This window comes from Rattus rattus, chromosome 10 (genome assembly GCF_011064425.1).
Source record: "Rattus rattus isolate New Zealand chromosome 10, Rrattus_CSIRO_v1, whole genome shotgun sequence".
NCBI classification, from domain to species: Eukaryota; Metazoa; Chordata; class Mammalia; order Rodentia; family Muridae; genus Rattus; species Rattus rattus.
Genome location: NC_046163.1, coordinates 34,714,640 through 34,730,270, shown reverse-complemented (window position 1 = coordinate 34,730,270; position 15,631 = coordinate 34,714,640). Strand labels below are relative to the sequence as shown.

Here is a 15,631-nt window from a genome sequence, read left to right as displayed (position 1 = left end):
TTAGAGCAAATCTGTGAGTGGTAAACAGTTAAAACAGTTAAACTTAAGATGGAATTGCAATGTCAACTTCAATATTTTATTACTTTCCCCCTCTGAAATTATTTCTTTTAGTGAAATGAAGTGTATAAAAGATGAACACTCTTTCTTTGTGTATGCGTGTGTGTGTGTGTGTGTGTGTGTGTGTGTGTGTGTGTGTGTGTGTCAGATGCCTATATACAGGTATACCCAGCATGTGTACATGTAGAAAGGCTGAAAGAGGATAACAGGTGTCTTTCCTATCCCTGCTTTATTCCCTTAGGCCAGGTTGCTCACTGAACTTGAGGCTGGTGGTTTTGCTAGGCTGCTGGTTAATGAACTTTCCGGGCCTGCCTGGCTCCATGATACAGCACTAAGTTATAAGCAGCTATGACCAAGCCTGCTTTTATATGGTGCAAACTCACTTTGTCATGCTTGCGTAAGCTGTTTCTCTGACCTCAGAATTAACTATTTTACAATAAAAGTCAGTATTGTTGCACAATCTACCTTTTATCGTCCTAGAAGGAAGCCTAGTCACGAATTCTATTGCTCCAGCTGTTGACAACTACTGTCCTTTTCTGTCTTTATGGATACACCTCCTGTAGATAGTCCATGTGACTGAAGTCCTGTGGCCTTTTCACTTAGCGTGTTCTCAACATGCATTCACGTTGTGGCATCATTCCGTGCTACATTCCACATACCACAGTTTGTTTATCCATTCGTCTATCCATAGATACTTTGGGTCTTCTACACTTAATTTTTCCTTTGTTTATATTATTATGTTAGGAGCCATGGGCATGTGCTTGCCATGGCTCACATGTAGTGATCAGAAAATACTGTACGGGGGACGTAGGTGAGTGAGTTGTTTCCCTCCTATTGGGGCCAGAAATGGAACTCAGGTAGGTGTGCAGGCTTGGGGCATGTTTAACTTTATAGGAAAGCATCTCATTGTTTTCTACAGAGGTTATACCACTTTCCATTTCTACCAGTAATGTATGAGGGTCCTGTTAAGTCCATCCAAGTGGATGTGAGGTATTGTCTTGGTTTTTTAATTTGCATTCTCCTAATATCTAATCATTTTAAGCATTTTTCTTCTAGACCAGTATGAGAACAGATGATCTTTTCATTGACCAAGAAGAAACTGAGAGCTAGAAATTCTAAATTAAATAATTTATCCTACTAGGATTTGATATCTGATTTATATATTTGATTTCAAAGCAACACTTTCTCTGACCTGTTATTTTTAAGTTACTAAATATTTTTATAAACAATAAATGGTTATTTAAATTAAGTAAGTATAATTTGGTTGAGATGAAATGAAAGAGCATAGTAGGTGCTGGGGGAAAACTCACTTTTAAAAAGATGAGATGCATTGGGCCTGTCACTGGGAGTAGTGTAGGGTGGCTTTGGGAAAAGTACCTTGGAGAGTAGATGTCTTTAAGAGCTCGAATTCCAGAGCTGAGGCGTTTGAACATCAGAATTGCAGGAAGCTATAGATCAATAGTGTCCCGAGTGGATCGAATGGGCATACGAGCAACATAGTACTGAAGAGCACCAGCTTCATGCACAGTGATAAAGCCAGGTGTGGAGGCAGAGGCAGATGGGTTCCTTCAAGTTCAAGGCCAGGCCAACCAAAGGCTACATTTAGCTCAATAATCCAGAGGAAATTACTCAACCTATCTGTGCTCCGGTTTTCTCAGTCAACATAGACTATTATAATGATTCAAACTATTACATGTAAAAGCACCAAGAACAAAACTAAACCCTTAAACATTCCATAGATGTCAACTATTATTTTGTGACATTTAGATTCCCACATTGTCTTGTGTTTTGTATCTTTGAATTTTACAACAGATCTGTGCAGTAGAAGTTAATGTAATTAGTGTGATGACAGAGAATGCAATGTTGAAGAGGTTGTATCCTACAAGAAGCTCCCATTGACAAAACTAGTCTTATACTAGGCATGGCACATATTTAATGCCAGCAGACAGGAGGCAGAAGCAAGAGGATCCCTGTGTTTGAAGCCAGCCTGGTCTACATAGCATGCTCCAGGATAGCCATGACTGCATGTCTCAAACAAAAACAAAGGCTGGTCTTACTGTTCAATGCCATTTAACCCTGCTGTCCTATAATTTAGAAAATAAATCAAAATTAAAAGACATATAGAACAATGGAATAACATGATTAAAAAAGTTTGAGGGAAATTATTCTAATGGCACTCTGCAGCGTAAAGAGGCAGAAGAAATATACCTAGAGTATATTTATTGACTCTTAAGATAATCTAGATACAGATTGCCTTTGTAGAAACATTCTGTGCTGGGTCTGTGTCTTAGAGAATGATGAGAAAAGATAATTAAAGGGAACATTGTAGATAACTAACCAATACATTTTCTTTCAGCTGTATTTAAACTTGAAACAGATAGAACTGTATGGCCCTTGATAAGAATCTATCGGGGTGGCTTTCTTCTGATTGAATTCCTTTTTCTACTGGGCATCAACACATATGGTTGGAGACAAGCTGGAGTAAATCATGTCCTCATCTTTGAACTTAATCCAAGAAACAATTTGTCTCATCAGCATCTCTTTGAGGTAATAAAGCACAGAGTCTTGTGAACATGTCCTCACTAAATGAATGGCCAACTCACTGGGAGTCTCCTGAGTGTACTCCACTCTAATTGAGCGGCTGACTCACTGGGAGTCTCATGGATGTACTCCACTCTGAGTGGCTGACTACTGAGGTGTTTATGAATAACCTGATGGGTGCTCAAGTCCATCTCCCACTTGAGGATTATTGAATTGTTAATCGTTTTTCTTATCTTTGTTTATTAAAGACTATTCTGTGTAATGATAAGAAGTAACTTTCTCTCTTTTGTGTTCCCTCTGCTTTACAGATTGCTGGATTCCTGGGGATATTATGGTGCCTGAGCCTTCTGGCATGCTTCTTTGCTCCAATTAGTATCATCCCTATATATGTGTATCCTCTTGCCCTTTATGGGTTTATGGTCTTCTTTCTTATCAACCCCACCAAAACTTTCTACTATAAATCCAGATTTTGGCTGCTTAAACTTCTGGTAAGTCTAGAAGGCATGCACAACATTTTTAGAATAGTACATTAGCATTGGTTTCCTCAAATGCCTCACGGGACTGTTGGATTGCACAGCCTCAGAGGCAGGATTCACATTGGGACAAGTGAGTAGTGCCCAGCTTCAGGAGTAAGTGCTTTTGTTGGATACCAGATAACCTTGAACGTTTATAACATGGTAGCCCTGGAAAAGTGCTTTACATTTTTTCCCTACTAAAATGAAGTATAAAGTAGCCAGATAGTGAATTGATTGTACATCTTATAATTAATTAACCAGTGTGGTAATACATAGAACTTTTTTTTCTTTCTAAAGAAAAGAGAGCCAGTCAGAGTGTCATTGTGTAATCCCTTACTTAGGATTTGAAGGTAGAAGGATCAGAAGTCTAAGGTCACTTTATACTACATTTACCTCAGTATCCTCTTAGATTACCTATAAACTATAAGTCCCTATGAAGTGTTTATTTTTGCCTAATTCATATATGTGGGTGCCTACATATACATATATGCATGTGTACCACGTGTGTGGTTGGTATTCATGGAAACCAAATGAGTGTATCTGATCCCTGAAGCTTGAGTTGTAGACAGTTGTGAACCAAGCATGGGTGCTGGGAACTGAGCCCCTCCTCCACAAGAGCAGCAGTACATAACTACTGAGCCACCTCTCTAGCTTTCCTATAAACTTATTTCTAAATGAGGTTTTTGGAAGATTCAGAAAGCTTGCTGTGATGATGTTGCAATAGCAGGATGGTGTAGATGTGTACTTTGTGTGCACATCTTTGTGTCCCCGGTGAGTCCTTTGTTTAAGTAGGAAGCCATGATTTCATGCATGGCTACTTTCTCTGATGAGTAGAATGATCCCTGTTGAGTGGATGTGTGTCTGGGACTGCACTGTGTGATGATAAATTTAGACTGATTGGTTGAATAGGCTGGAGTGATGTATAAAAAGGATTAACACACTAGTAAACGTCTTCCTTGAAGCAGTGACTTGTTGCTTTTGTAATATCGTTACTAGAACACAAGTGTTATTGGGTATAGGTCATTTAAAATCAGTTGACCTATTTATTCAAACTTGATTAATAAAATTAGTCCCTAAAATGTATGTCAGAGAATTAACAGAATGTTTTCACCATAGTTTTATTTTTTGAAAATGTTTTGTAAAGATTTGTCCTAAAATAAAAATCTTATTTCCCTTGTTTTTTACCTTTATTTTTACTGAAAAACACTTAGTCTTAATAATAAAGATTGCTCATGGGCTGGAGAGAAGGCTCAGTGGTTAAGAGCACCCGACTGCTCTTCCAGAGGTCATGAGTTCAATTCCCAGCAACCATATGGTGGCTCACAACCATCTGTAAAGAGATCCTATGCCCTCTTCTGGTGTGTCTGAAGACAGCTACAGTGTACTTATATATAATAAATAAATAAATCTTTAAAAAGAAAAAAAGATTGCTTACTACTTATATTCATAGTTATATGGGAATCTTTGAAATTGACTTATGCTACCTTCCCTTCCCAAAAAAAAAAAAAAAAACTTAAGAACTTTAAGTACTAACTTTCTGCAATGTTAGTATGTCAAATCTAGTGCAGTCTATTTATACTCAGTAAGTCTTTTGTCCTCTTTCCTATCTCTGTATTTGCCCCAACTAGGAATCCAATTAGAAAGCGCAAAGCCCCAGACTTTTTAATAGTAACATTACCTCATTCTTCTAGTAAGCTAACTAAAGTTTTAAAATATAGTCCTTAGTTATATCATTTAGTGATCAGTTTGTTTTGTTTTGTTTTGTTGTTATTTTTCAAGGCAGGGTATCTCAGTGTGGCCCTGGTTGTCCTGGAGCTCGATCTACAGAACAGGCTAGTCTTGAACTCACCTAGATCTGCTGCCTCTGCCTCTAAAGGCATGTGCCACGACTGTCTGGGCACAGATCAGGTTTCACCAATTTTTTTTTAGTAAAATTGTGTGTGCATGGACATGAACTTAAGGGACCTGGAGAGGGCTCAGTGGTTAAGAGCACAGGCACTCGCCTGTAATTCCAGTTCCAGAGTATCATGGAATCAAAATATATCGGCTCCAGAAGCCAGTATCTCAAAACTTGTTATTGTTGTTTCCATAGCTAGCTTCAAACAGTATCTGTTATAGATCACATTCAGGATTGATTCATACTATATAGTCATGTATCCCTCTGAAGAGAAATGCTTATAGAATAAAGAGAAAGAACCAGCCACATCTGAGGGGAGGGCTGCCATAGATTCCCAGGTTGAATGTGTCTACTAAATGAATACAACTATACATCCAGAGAGCTAGGAATTTAAACTCATTTTCAGAATTACTACTGTGTCAGAGGAATGCATTATTACCTATGCATTTTCTTCTGTATGATAAAGTCAAGGGAGTCTAAGAGGATAAAGGTAAAAGCTATCTCTATCCATACTCCTCCATGCAGACTCATCCGGGTCCCCTGCACAACTTGAGTTTATTCCTGATGGTTGCACCAGTATCTGGTTCTGCTCTGCAATGCCAGGAATTTTTTTTTTTTGTGTAATTATAACAGGTTTATAGAGAACAAGTCAAGGTGAGTTTGTGTTAATGGGAATAACAAAGGACTAGCTTTGGAATTGCTATGAGAAAGTTAAGCATGCTGTTACACACTATGATCCTGGCACTTAGTCAGTAAAGGCAGGAGAATTTCAAGTTAGAGGACAGCCTGGGCTACATAGTGAGGTCTGTCTCAACCTTAAGAGAATTGTTATAAGAATTGAGCTATACCATTCTATAAACTCTAAGAGAATATATTGCATAAGTTAGTTGCTTAATAGATTTATCATTATTTTCAGAATAGTGGTCAGAGGTGATTTTTGTGGAAATTACAAGGTGAACACAGTCATTACCATTACATTAGTGAAATCAATATTATATAGTCTGGGGGTGCAGTCAAGTGGTACAGTGCATGCCTCATATGCATAAGATCCTGGGCTTGAAACCCAATGCTCTAAGAGTGTCATTTAGGTTAGAGAATGTGACAGGCCTCAGATGATGTAATCATGTTCCCTGCCTGTTTTTCCCTCCCTGATTTTTTGAGACAGGGTTTTTTTGTGCAGCCCTGGCTGTCCTAGAACTCACATTGTAGACAGGCTTGCCACCAACTCAGAGATCTGCTTGCCTCTGCCTCCCTGTGTTGGGATTAAAGGCATGAGCCACCACTGTCTGGCCTTCCTGTCTTTTATAGGCAAAGAAGAGCTTTGTAGTCAGCCAAGTGTTCCCCTGTCCACCAAATGCTTTGTAGCCTAACACCAGGTTGCCTCTTGTGCTTCCATCACTTATTTTTTCTTGATAGGGTCTTACTCCGTAGCTCAGGCTAGCCTCAAACTTGTTGCATTGCTGCCTCAGCCTCCTAAGTGAAGGCCTTCAGAAACGAACCACTATGGGTAGTGTGTTCTCCCTCCTCTTGCTTTCTGCTTTCCCCACCAACAGCCATACACTCACCCACTGTTTCCCTTCCAATTTTGCATTCAACTCTTTCCTACTTTACTACTTAACCCACCCTCGTTGTCTGGGCTTTGTGTATGTGTGTGATTTATTGGTTTCCTTTTTATCAGCAGTCACTCTGAATGGTCAGCCTTGAACTAGAGAACTGTTTCTATGTTTTCTCATTTTTTTTTCTTTCTTTTTCTCAGTTTCGAGTATTTACTGCTCCCTTCCATAAGGTAGGCTTTGCTGATTTCTGGCTGGCCGATCAGCTGAACAGCCTGTCAGTGATTCTCATGGACCTGGAATATATGATCTGCTTTTACAGTTTTGAGCTTAAATGGGATGAGAGTAAGGGCCTGTTGCCAAATGATCCGCAAGGTAGGGTATGATTTTGTATTCACACTACTGAATTGCCAGCATAAACCAAGAACTATTGGGAATGATAACTACGACAGTTAAGGTCATGATGAAAACTCATCCAATAGCATTACACATGTAATTAAATGTGCTTGGCACTTTGTTAGCAATCTCCTTATCTGAAATCATTTATTTGGCTTTTAAGTTGTGTTAAGATTTTAGTCAACCACTTGCCAAGAAATTTACAACTTACACTTCACAAAGAATTCTGCAGTTATCTCTCTACGTTCATATGTGTTGGTAGCTGTATCACAGCTGCTAGAGTGCCAGCAACTTGTCCTCATGGAAATGCTCAGGACGCCATTGTAGGTGTCAGTGATCCAAGTACCGATTGCTTAGAATCAGGCCGGGTGCCTTGAGGAAGAGCATCCTGGTCAGTTCAGAGTCTTGACCTTCTGGCTCGGTACCCGTGCTTGGGTGACGCATGTTCATTTAGTTAGGAAGTTTGCATTCATAACAAAGATCTAATGTAGACAATCTAGCATGTACTCACAAAAGATAATGGCAAATTGGGTGTGGCAGCCCACCACGCCTCTGCAGTCCCAGCACTGAGGAGGCTGAAACCATAGGATGGTGGGTCAGCCTGGGGTGCGTAAATGAAATCCTGTCCCCAAAACAAAAACTACTGCAAAGCAGCCATAAAAACCAATAATGAGCCATAAGCTTGCTCTGGTTATGGAGGAGACCACAGAACGCGTGCTCTGGGTGTATGTTTATAGTGACTTGCCACTTACAAAGCTGTCTCAGTACCCGTGATATTTCTACGTTTTCCTATGTTTAAAGTCATAGAACAAAGCATGTGTTTTTTTTTCCTTTTATTCATAGACTCTTTTCCTATAGTTTTATTACACTTGAAAAAAGTGCAAAATTGCTCGAGTTGGTCCTAGGATATTCAGAAATCTCAAAAACCATTCATTGCCCAGTAGTCGCCTTGGCTTCTCCCGGCTTCTCAGCCACTAAAGAGCTTGAGCAAGGAGCGTCTGCATAGGAGAAAGTGACTGTGAACCCATGGGTTAGGGTTTTATGGATATGCTGATGGGTAGTTGTACTGTGTGACTAAATGGTATGAACAGTTAATTTATTTGAATTGTGATTTTTTTTCTTCTTCTTTGAAATCTTCACAGAACCAGAATTTTGCCACGGATATACGTATGGTGTGCGAGCCATTGTTCAGTGCATTCCTGCTTGGCTTCGATTCATCCAGTGCCTGCGCCGGTACCGTGACACAAGAAGAGCCTTTCCTCATCTAGTAAACGCTGGCAAATACTCTACGACTTTCTTCACCGTGACATTTGCAGCCCTTTACAGCACTCACAAAGGTATGCCGAGGTCTTCCATCCAAGCCGTTACTACTAGAATCTGTTGCCCTGGACTCTGCCATCCCTGCTGCTGGTTCTGCTGAGGCTCCAGACCCCGGTCATCTCAGTTTAACCTTGAATACAGTTTTAATCTCATTTCAATTAGCAGTTATTACCAATAAGACTCGCAGTCATTCAGTAAGAATTGCAATGCTGTTTCAATCCTGTCTGATGCTTAGTGGCTTTAACCTATGGGTGCCTTGGGTTTTCATTTAGTGGTTTAGAGTGGTTTTTTTTTTTTTTTTCGTTTTTTGTTTTTTTGTTGTTGTTGTTTTTTTTTGGGGGGGGTGGGGAGGTTGAGATTTCCTTGTTCATTAATGAGGTTAAGAAATGGCTAGGTGCACAAGAATCCCTCTGGCAATCAAGTATATTTTTAATCGTTTTCTTTCACCAACTTGTAAGGATTGTTTCCAGCCCATTTAACTGCAAATTGAGTTCTCTGATCCCTCTAGTTTCTCGTCTCCATGGCAACCTGCTATTACTTGCTACTGCTCTTCTGTTGGGAAGAGAAAAAAAGCTTTTAAGTTCAGAGCCACATGCAGACACTCCTTTTGAATTTTTAACCTTTTCCCAAGAACTGTCAATCAGTGATTTCCCGTCCTTGTACTAAAATGCATTCCTTCTTTGTCTGCTGAATAGACAGCGTCAGCCCACACCTTAGACAGTGCAAAGAGCTGTGACTAATGCAGATTAGTAGAGTGCTTTTTAAATACTCAGGTAAATTGTTCTCAGTAACCTTTTCTGTGAGGCTCTATTGGGAGATGTATTCAGAAGTACAAAACTACTGTTGCTCTAACATGTATCTGATGCCATGACAGATGAGGGCACTGTTAGTGCCGTGATATTGGTGTCACTGAGCATGCACATTATGACATAGAGTCTGTGCTAGAATAGTATTGATAAATGTAGCCATTCTTGTTAAATGATAGAATTTAATTGAGTACCTCAGTGAAGGAAACACATCGCCACGACTTCCATAATTTTAGTTCTTGCTAAGGAATGCCAGTAGTCAATACCAGTATGCACCGTGATTTATAGATTTGACAGTTGATTTGGTACAAGATGCTATGTGGCTTCTTTTACTAAATTATCAGAAACATCTGCCTCCCATCTTAGGTATAAATGAGTGCTGGGATAGATTATACTAGTAATATATTCATTAAGAAGCTTAAAATTGCCACTAGGTGCTATTGACACAAAATACAGTACTCACCTCAGGAAATAAGAGATAATTTATTCTTGAGGCAAACCTGAGTGGCAGTGGCCTGGGAGCACAGACTCAGGTTATAACCACTGGAGGAGATCACATAATATTTTATTTGTTACAGAACAAAGAAAAACATAAATCAGTGCATTTATCACATTGGTGGTGACTGCAGGCTACAGCAAAACTCTGTATAGATCTGGGACGTCTGATAACATGTTTAGCTTTTAGGTTGGTAAGGGCTAGTGCCCTGCTAAGCATACATTTTAGGGCTGTAGTGAACTTGGTCCCCAACACCCACCTAAAGGCTGTGCATGGCGGCAAGCATCTATAACCCAGCTCTGGGGAGGTAGACACTGTGACTTGCTTACCAGTCATAGTAATCATGTCACCGAGCTCCAGGTTCAATCAGAGACCTTGTCTCAAAAATAAGGTAGAGAATGCCTGGGAAGACACTGATGCCAAGCTCCCCACACATAGAGAACACATTTGACAGATCTGGATAGTCACAGGCACGGTCATTCACAGGAGTGGACAGTGAGTGGCTTTCAAAGGGACAGTCTAAGGTAGTCTGATTCCGGTCTTCACACCATCTACAATCTTGATGCTCAGCCATGAGATTCAGCCTTGTGGAATCTTTTTAACACTGCCCCCACCCCAGGGAACTTCCGTTTACATAAAGACCTTTAACAACACAAAAGGATCACAAGTCCAAGGCCTGTCTTATTTACAGAGTGAGTTCAGGCCAGCCTAGCAACATAGTTAGATCCTGTCTCAAAATAAGAAATATATAGCTTACCTGTCATGTGTGGAGCTCTGTGTTCAGTCCTTAGCATGGTGTAAGAAAAAGTACAAAGAAGGTTGGGATGGGCCAGCAAAATGGCTTCACAAGTAAAGGCACCTGCAGCAAAACTTGACAGCCTGAGTTCAGTCCCTGAGTACCCATGGTAGAGAAAAAGAACTGCTTCTGTCAGGTTGTTTTCTGACCTCTGTGTTTGCACAGTTGGCTTATGTGGAAATGAATGCTTTGTCCCCAGTATCACAGGGGGCTGGGGAATGTGAACAGAAGTTTGACCCAGCATAATTTATCTTTAAATGAAACAGTTCTGTACTAGTAAATATATATATTTCCTATTTAACTATAGTTTAATGTGGTACAGTTTTACATTGATATATTTGATGCATTGATGACTTATCTGCTACATATATATGTAAACTGATAGTAAATTATATTCTTTTCTCAAAAACAAAAAAAGTCAGATTACAATATTCTTTCACTACAAGGTACTAAGAGAAGTTTTCTTATATCTGACTTAAAATTATTGAGCTTTGTTTAGCTGTATATACTAAGGAATGGTTAGAATGGTAAATTTATAGAGGTTTAAAACCACATATTTTTGAAAGGCTTCTATTATACTATTTTGTATAAGCAGTGATCAGACAAACCCATAGCACAAATCTCTCACACAGCCTGCTAGGCCACAGATAAAAGATGACATTCAGACCACATGTAGCTGAGAATGACCATGAAGGTCTGATCCTCCTGCCCTAACCACCCAAGTTCTGGGATTACAGATGTGAGTTGCCCTGCCTGGCTCTTTATTTCTATTTTGTGATACCAGGATCGTGCTCAGGGCCCTGCGTGCGGTGTGCCAGGCAGTCACTGTGCCACGGGCTCATCCAGCCTTGCCTTGCAGTGTAAGGGAGAAGTGATTCTGCTTCCTTCTCGTGTTTCCCTGGACCCCATTTGTCACGGCTGTTTTGTCTTACACATAGCTGTATCTTTAAAGTGGAGATAATAATACCTATATCTACTTACTTCACAGAATCAGTAAGAATTGTCCTGAAATCACAGTATAGACTTTATAGGTATGCTTGCTACATGAATGCCCTAGAGAGAAAAATGGAGTGGCCATTTATTATTTTTGTTGATCATATCCCTAAAGTTTTTTAAATATTTTAATATTGCTACATATTGGATACATAAATAATTTTTGTACCAAAAAGTCTAGAACTTGGGATGGCAAAATTTTGACATTTGAGTTGTGATCAGGTTTCATATCCCTCCCTTCCTTCCTTCCTTCCTTCCTTCCTTTTTTTCTTTCTTTAAGATAGGGTCTCATGTCAGGTGGTATCAGTGCATGCCTTTAATCCCAGCAGAGGCAGGTAGATCTTTGAGTTTAAGGCCACCCTTGTCTATAGAGTGAATTCCAGGATAGCCAGAGTTACACAGAAAAGCCCTGTCTTGAAGGAGAAAACAAAAAAACAGAACAAAACAAAACAAACAAACAAACAAACAAAAAAGGGACAAGGTCTCACATAAAAATTAACAAAAGACAGGGCTAGGACACACATAAGTCTGACTAGCTTCAAATTCATTATGTAGCAAGTATGACTTTGAACTTCTGACTCCCTTCTTTCTGTTTCCCTCCTAAGTGCTGGGATTACAGGAATGTGCAACAACAACAACCAGTTCTATGTGGTGACGGACATCAAACTCAGGGCTTCAGTGTGCTAGGCAGACGTTCTACCAGTTGAGCCATCGCCCCAGCCCTAGTTAGGTTATTTTCTTGGACAGTGTCCTAAAAAAACAAAGACTTTAGAAATAATTACTGAGTCAAAAGAATCAAGTCAAAATGACTAATTATGTAGATACTTTTCTATTGAGGCTGTTGCAAAAGAAACATTTATGAGGAAAGAAGAGTAAAAGACCATGACATAACCTTGTTCAGACTCTGATGTGATTCTTTTCAAAGAACTAGTCTGCCAGGGTTACCATAGTAACAGCATTGTATTAAGTGCACTTTTAAAATTGTTACAGAGGTTGTTTTTACTTATGCTGCATGAGTTGTAAGATGGAGGTGTATGCATTACCCTGCACCTAGGATCATTGTAGGTGAGGAGTTAAGCAGCCTATCTAGGGAGATTAATCATGATAATATTTGGCCTCTTTTGTTATATTAAAAAAGAAACATATTTGAAATAAGTTATTTTCTATCATTGATTTTTGGAGACAAAAGAATTCAGCTAGCAGCCAATCTCTGTGTTCAAAGATTCATATTTCATTCATGACCACATTTGAAACAACTCCTACAAGTGTTTTCTTGGAAATTGGGATTGGAGGAGGTGGGAAGTATTTTAAATGGGTTCTGGTTTCCTTAAGATTGCTTTGCTTTGCAAAGACAGGTATTTGGGAAGTATAGGAGCAGAAAGATGTGACACTATTGCTTCTAGTAAATTGTAAGGAGAGAGTATTTCATTGCATTGTGTGGCATTTGTAGCTTCTAACGTTCTGTAATACACTAAATTCCTAGTGGAATTGGAACCTTACTGTTCACATAAATAACAGGGATTGGTAGGGGGTGAGGGTGGGGGACTTACATGTCATGTTTCCTGAGACTTCTTAGGGTGAGATAGGGTTAGCTATTACATTTTCGAAGGAGACTGTCTGTAGAGCTCACTCACATCCATGTTATTGGTGCCCAGTTCTTGTCTGGGTCCCTTTGTGCACTCTGAAGGCTGATCCTCTCAGAGAGTTTTTCTCAGCTCCAGTCTAGACCTCTGCAGAAGTAGCCACTTCATTATTCTGAGTGAGCACACGTAGTCCTGAAGTGCTGCTTCTCTGGGGTTCAGCCAGTTCTACCCTCTTACTGCCCTGAATAATAGGCTTCTAGTCCACATTTTAATCTGCTTATACTATAATAGAAATGGTAATTGTGGTTTTTAATTCTCTAGGGAAATTTTTGTTCTATTAACTTTAAAAGATATATGTTCTATTAACAAAAGAAAACTCATTTGGATAAATGTTCTCATTTTTGCCTTACTATTGAAAGTAGCTCAAAACATTAACTCTTTTGGAAGTTATTATATTCTGTTGTTATGCCCTCACAGGGGAAGAAACTGATTTACAATCTGTCTCAACAAAATTGGCTAAAGACCTGTTGATACCAGGAAACCAAAATATAAATATACTGGGTTTTTTCCTAATTAGTAATTGCCATTTTCTGCTGTTATTATGCTGATTTTTAAACAGCTATAATTGTTTTTATATATAAACTCATGTATAAATAATTTCTCGATATAATATTAATTTTAGCTTTGAAAAAAATTAAACCTTTACCTTCTTTGTCACTGAAGACTTGTAAAAAGTAACACCTGTGTTGACACCTTAATTCTGTTTTGATTCTTTTCTCTTGTCACATGGATTTTCTTAATTGTTCTTATAATAAAAACAGCATTTCAACTGGATAGTGGTGGCACATACCTTTAATCCCAACACTTGGGAGGCAGAGGCACTGATGTCTGTGAGTTCAAGGCCTGGTCAGGATAACCAAGGCTATACAGAGAAACCCTGTCTCAAAAAACAAAAAAGCAAAAAACAACAACAAAAAACCCAGCATTTTAATATGAGTTATGTAGCTTTAGCAATACTCATACAAAATAGTTTAAAGATTGTAAAGTATCTATAATACTTTATTGTTCAGAAGTTGTAAGATTTTTTGATGCTTGAAGGAAGCAAAGGTGGTTATTATTTGAATTCAACTTATACAACAGTATCTGATTGGAGAGAAAGTTGAGACTTGGTAGAATCCTAAATTTTCATTTTAATCTATACATATAACTTCATATTGATGTTATCAGTGAAAACCAATGAATTTATTATATTGACATATTTTAGCTGCAAAAGAAAAGGCAGAAGCAATGAGCAGGCAAATAGACAATAAGGCCTCATTTCTACTATATGTGGTACTCTGGGAGCAGACGAGACTGTCTATGAGTCTCTTCAAGTTTTATTGTTCACCATAGTAAGAATACTCATCAGCTGTTGTTGCCACATATAAGTCCACCCAAAATTTTGTAACTTAAATAGTTGTAACTTATTCTTGCTGGAGCCTCTTTAGGTCAGCTGGGAACTCACTGGAGTAGGTTGAGCTCGTCCAGTAGAACTGCTTCTGCCCTGTTTTATCTGTGCTTAGCTCTTAACTGTCAGCTGGGAGTGGGGCTGTTCCATGTGTGTTCATTCTGGAGCCCCACCCCATGAAGCAAGCCTTGCTAAGGGAAGCTCCCTGTGTGGCACTGAGGAAAGCAAGTCCTATAGCACAAATGCTTTTAAAGCCTCTTTTCTTGCCGCCTAAGAAACACACAGCAGGTCCAAAGGAAGCCTGCCCTGCCTAACGCAAAAGCCATCACCAAACCCGTCATCACGGAGGCAAAGAACACTCTTGCCTTGGGAATGGGTAGCTGAAAGGAATGATATTTCAGCTGCAGCCTGGCCTCTACATGGAAAACAATCCAAATTGACTCCTTAATTGGCAAAGGTCTTAACCATAGTTTTGCAGAATAAGCACATGAGCAGTGTTTCAGTTCACTAGTAGCAGAAAATGCAAGTTAAGGTAATATCTGCTGGGTGATGGTGTCAGTGCCAGTAAAGGTACAGGGCGGTGAGCATTCATTCTCAGGCAGCTGAATGTCTTCTAGGCAGGCGTGGTAGCTCATGTCTTTAATCCCAGCACTTAAGAGGCAGAGGCAGACACATCTCTGAGATGGAGGCCAGCCAGGTCTACATAGTGAATTTGACACAGAGAAACCCTGTCTCAAAAAAACAAAATATATATCTTTTGATCTAGTAAATCCCTTTCCATAACTAGAATAAGAAGAGAACTTGGGGAAAGTTAAGACATGCTTATGGCATTCTATAGTAAGAAAATGAAAGCGTGTAACAGGCTTACAATAGATTTAGCAGCCTCAGGACATGAAACATCACATGGTAGCCTGCCAAAGGATAATGCCATCACCCGCAAGGAGTAGGTGAAGAATGTGTAGTGACATTATTACAATATAAAGCCAGGTATGCTGGCACATGCTTGTAATCCCAGTACTGAGCAGGTAGAAACAGGTAGATCAATGGAACTAACTCGGTGGTCAGCCAACCAGACCTACTTGGCAAGTTTAAGGGTAAGAGAGGCCCTATCTCAGGGGGTAAATAAAGATGGATGTCCCTGAGGAAGGACCTCTAACATTGTCCTCTGGCCTCTATGCACACAGAAGAAGCACAAAAAGTACTGATATCAAATGTGATATTTACGGACTGT

At 39.4% G+C, this 15,631-nt stretch overlaps 1 protein-coding gene across 1 annotated transcript in view; it reads left to right on the top strand.

Annotated features, from left to right (window-relative positions):
- Positions 1-15,631, top strand: part of Xpr1 (xenotropic and polytropic retrovirus receptor 1) — a 140,956-nt gene that overhangs the window by 102,265 nt on the left and 23,060 nt on the right. The window contains exons 8-11 of the mRNA XM_032915299.1: positions 2,414-2,604; positions 2,907-3,086; positions 6,767-6,938; positions 8,102-8,296. Of these exons, the coding sequence (XP_032771190.1) occupies positions 2,414-2,604; positions 2,907-3,086; positions 6,767-6,938; positions 8,102-8,296 (738 nt within the window). The remainder of the gene's footprint in view (positions 1-2,413; positions 2,605-2,906; positions 3,087-6,766; positions 6,939-8,101; positions 8,297-15,631) is intronic.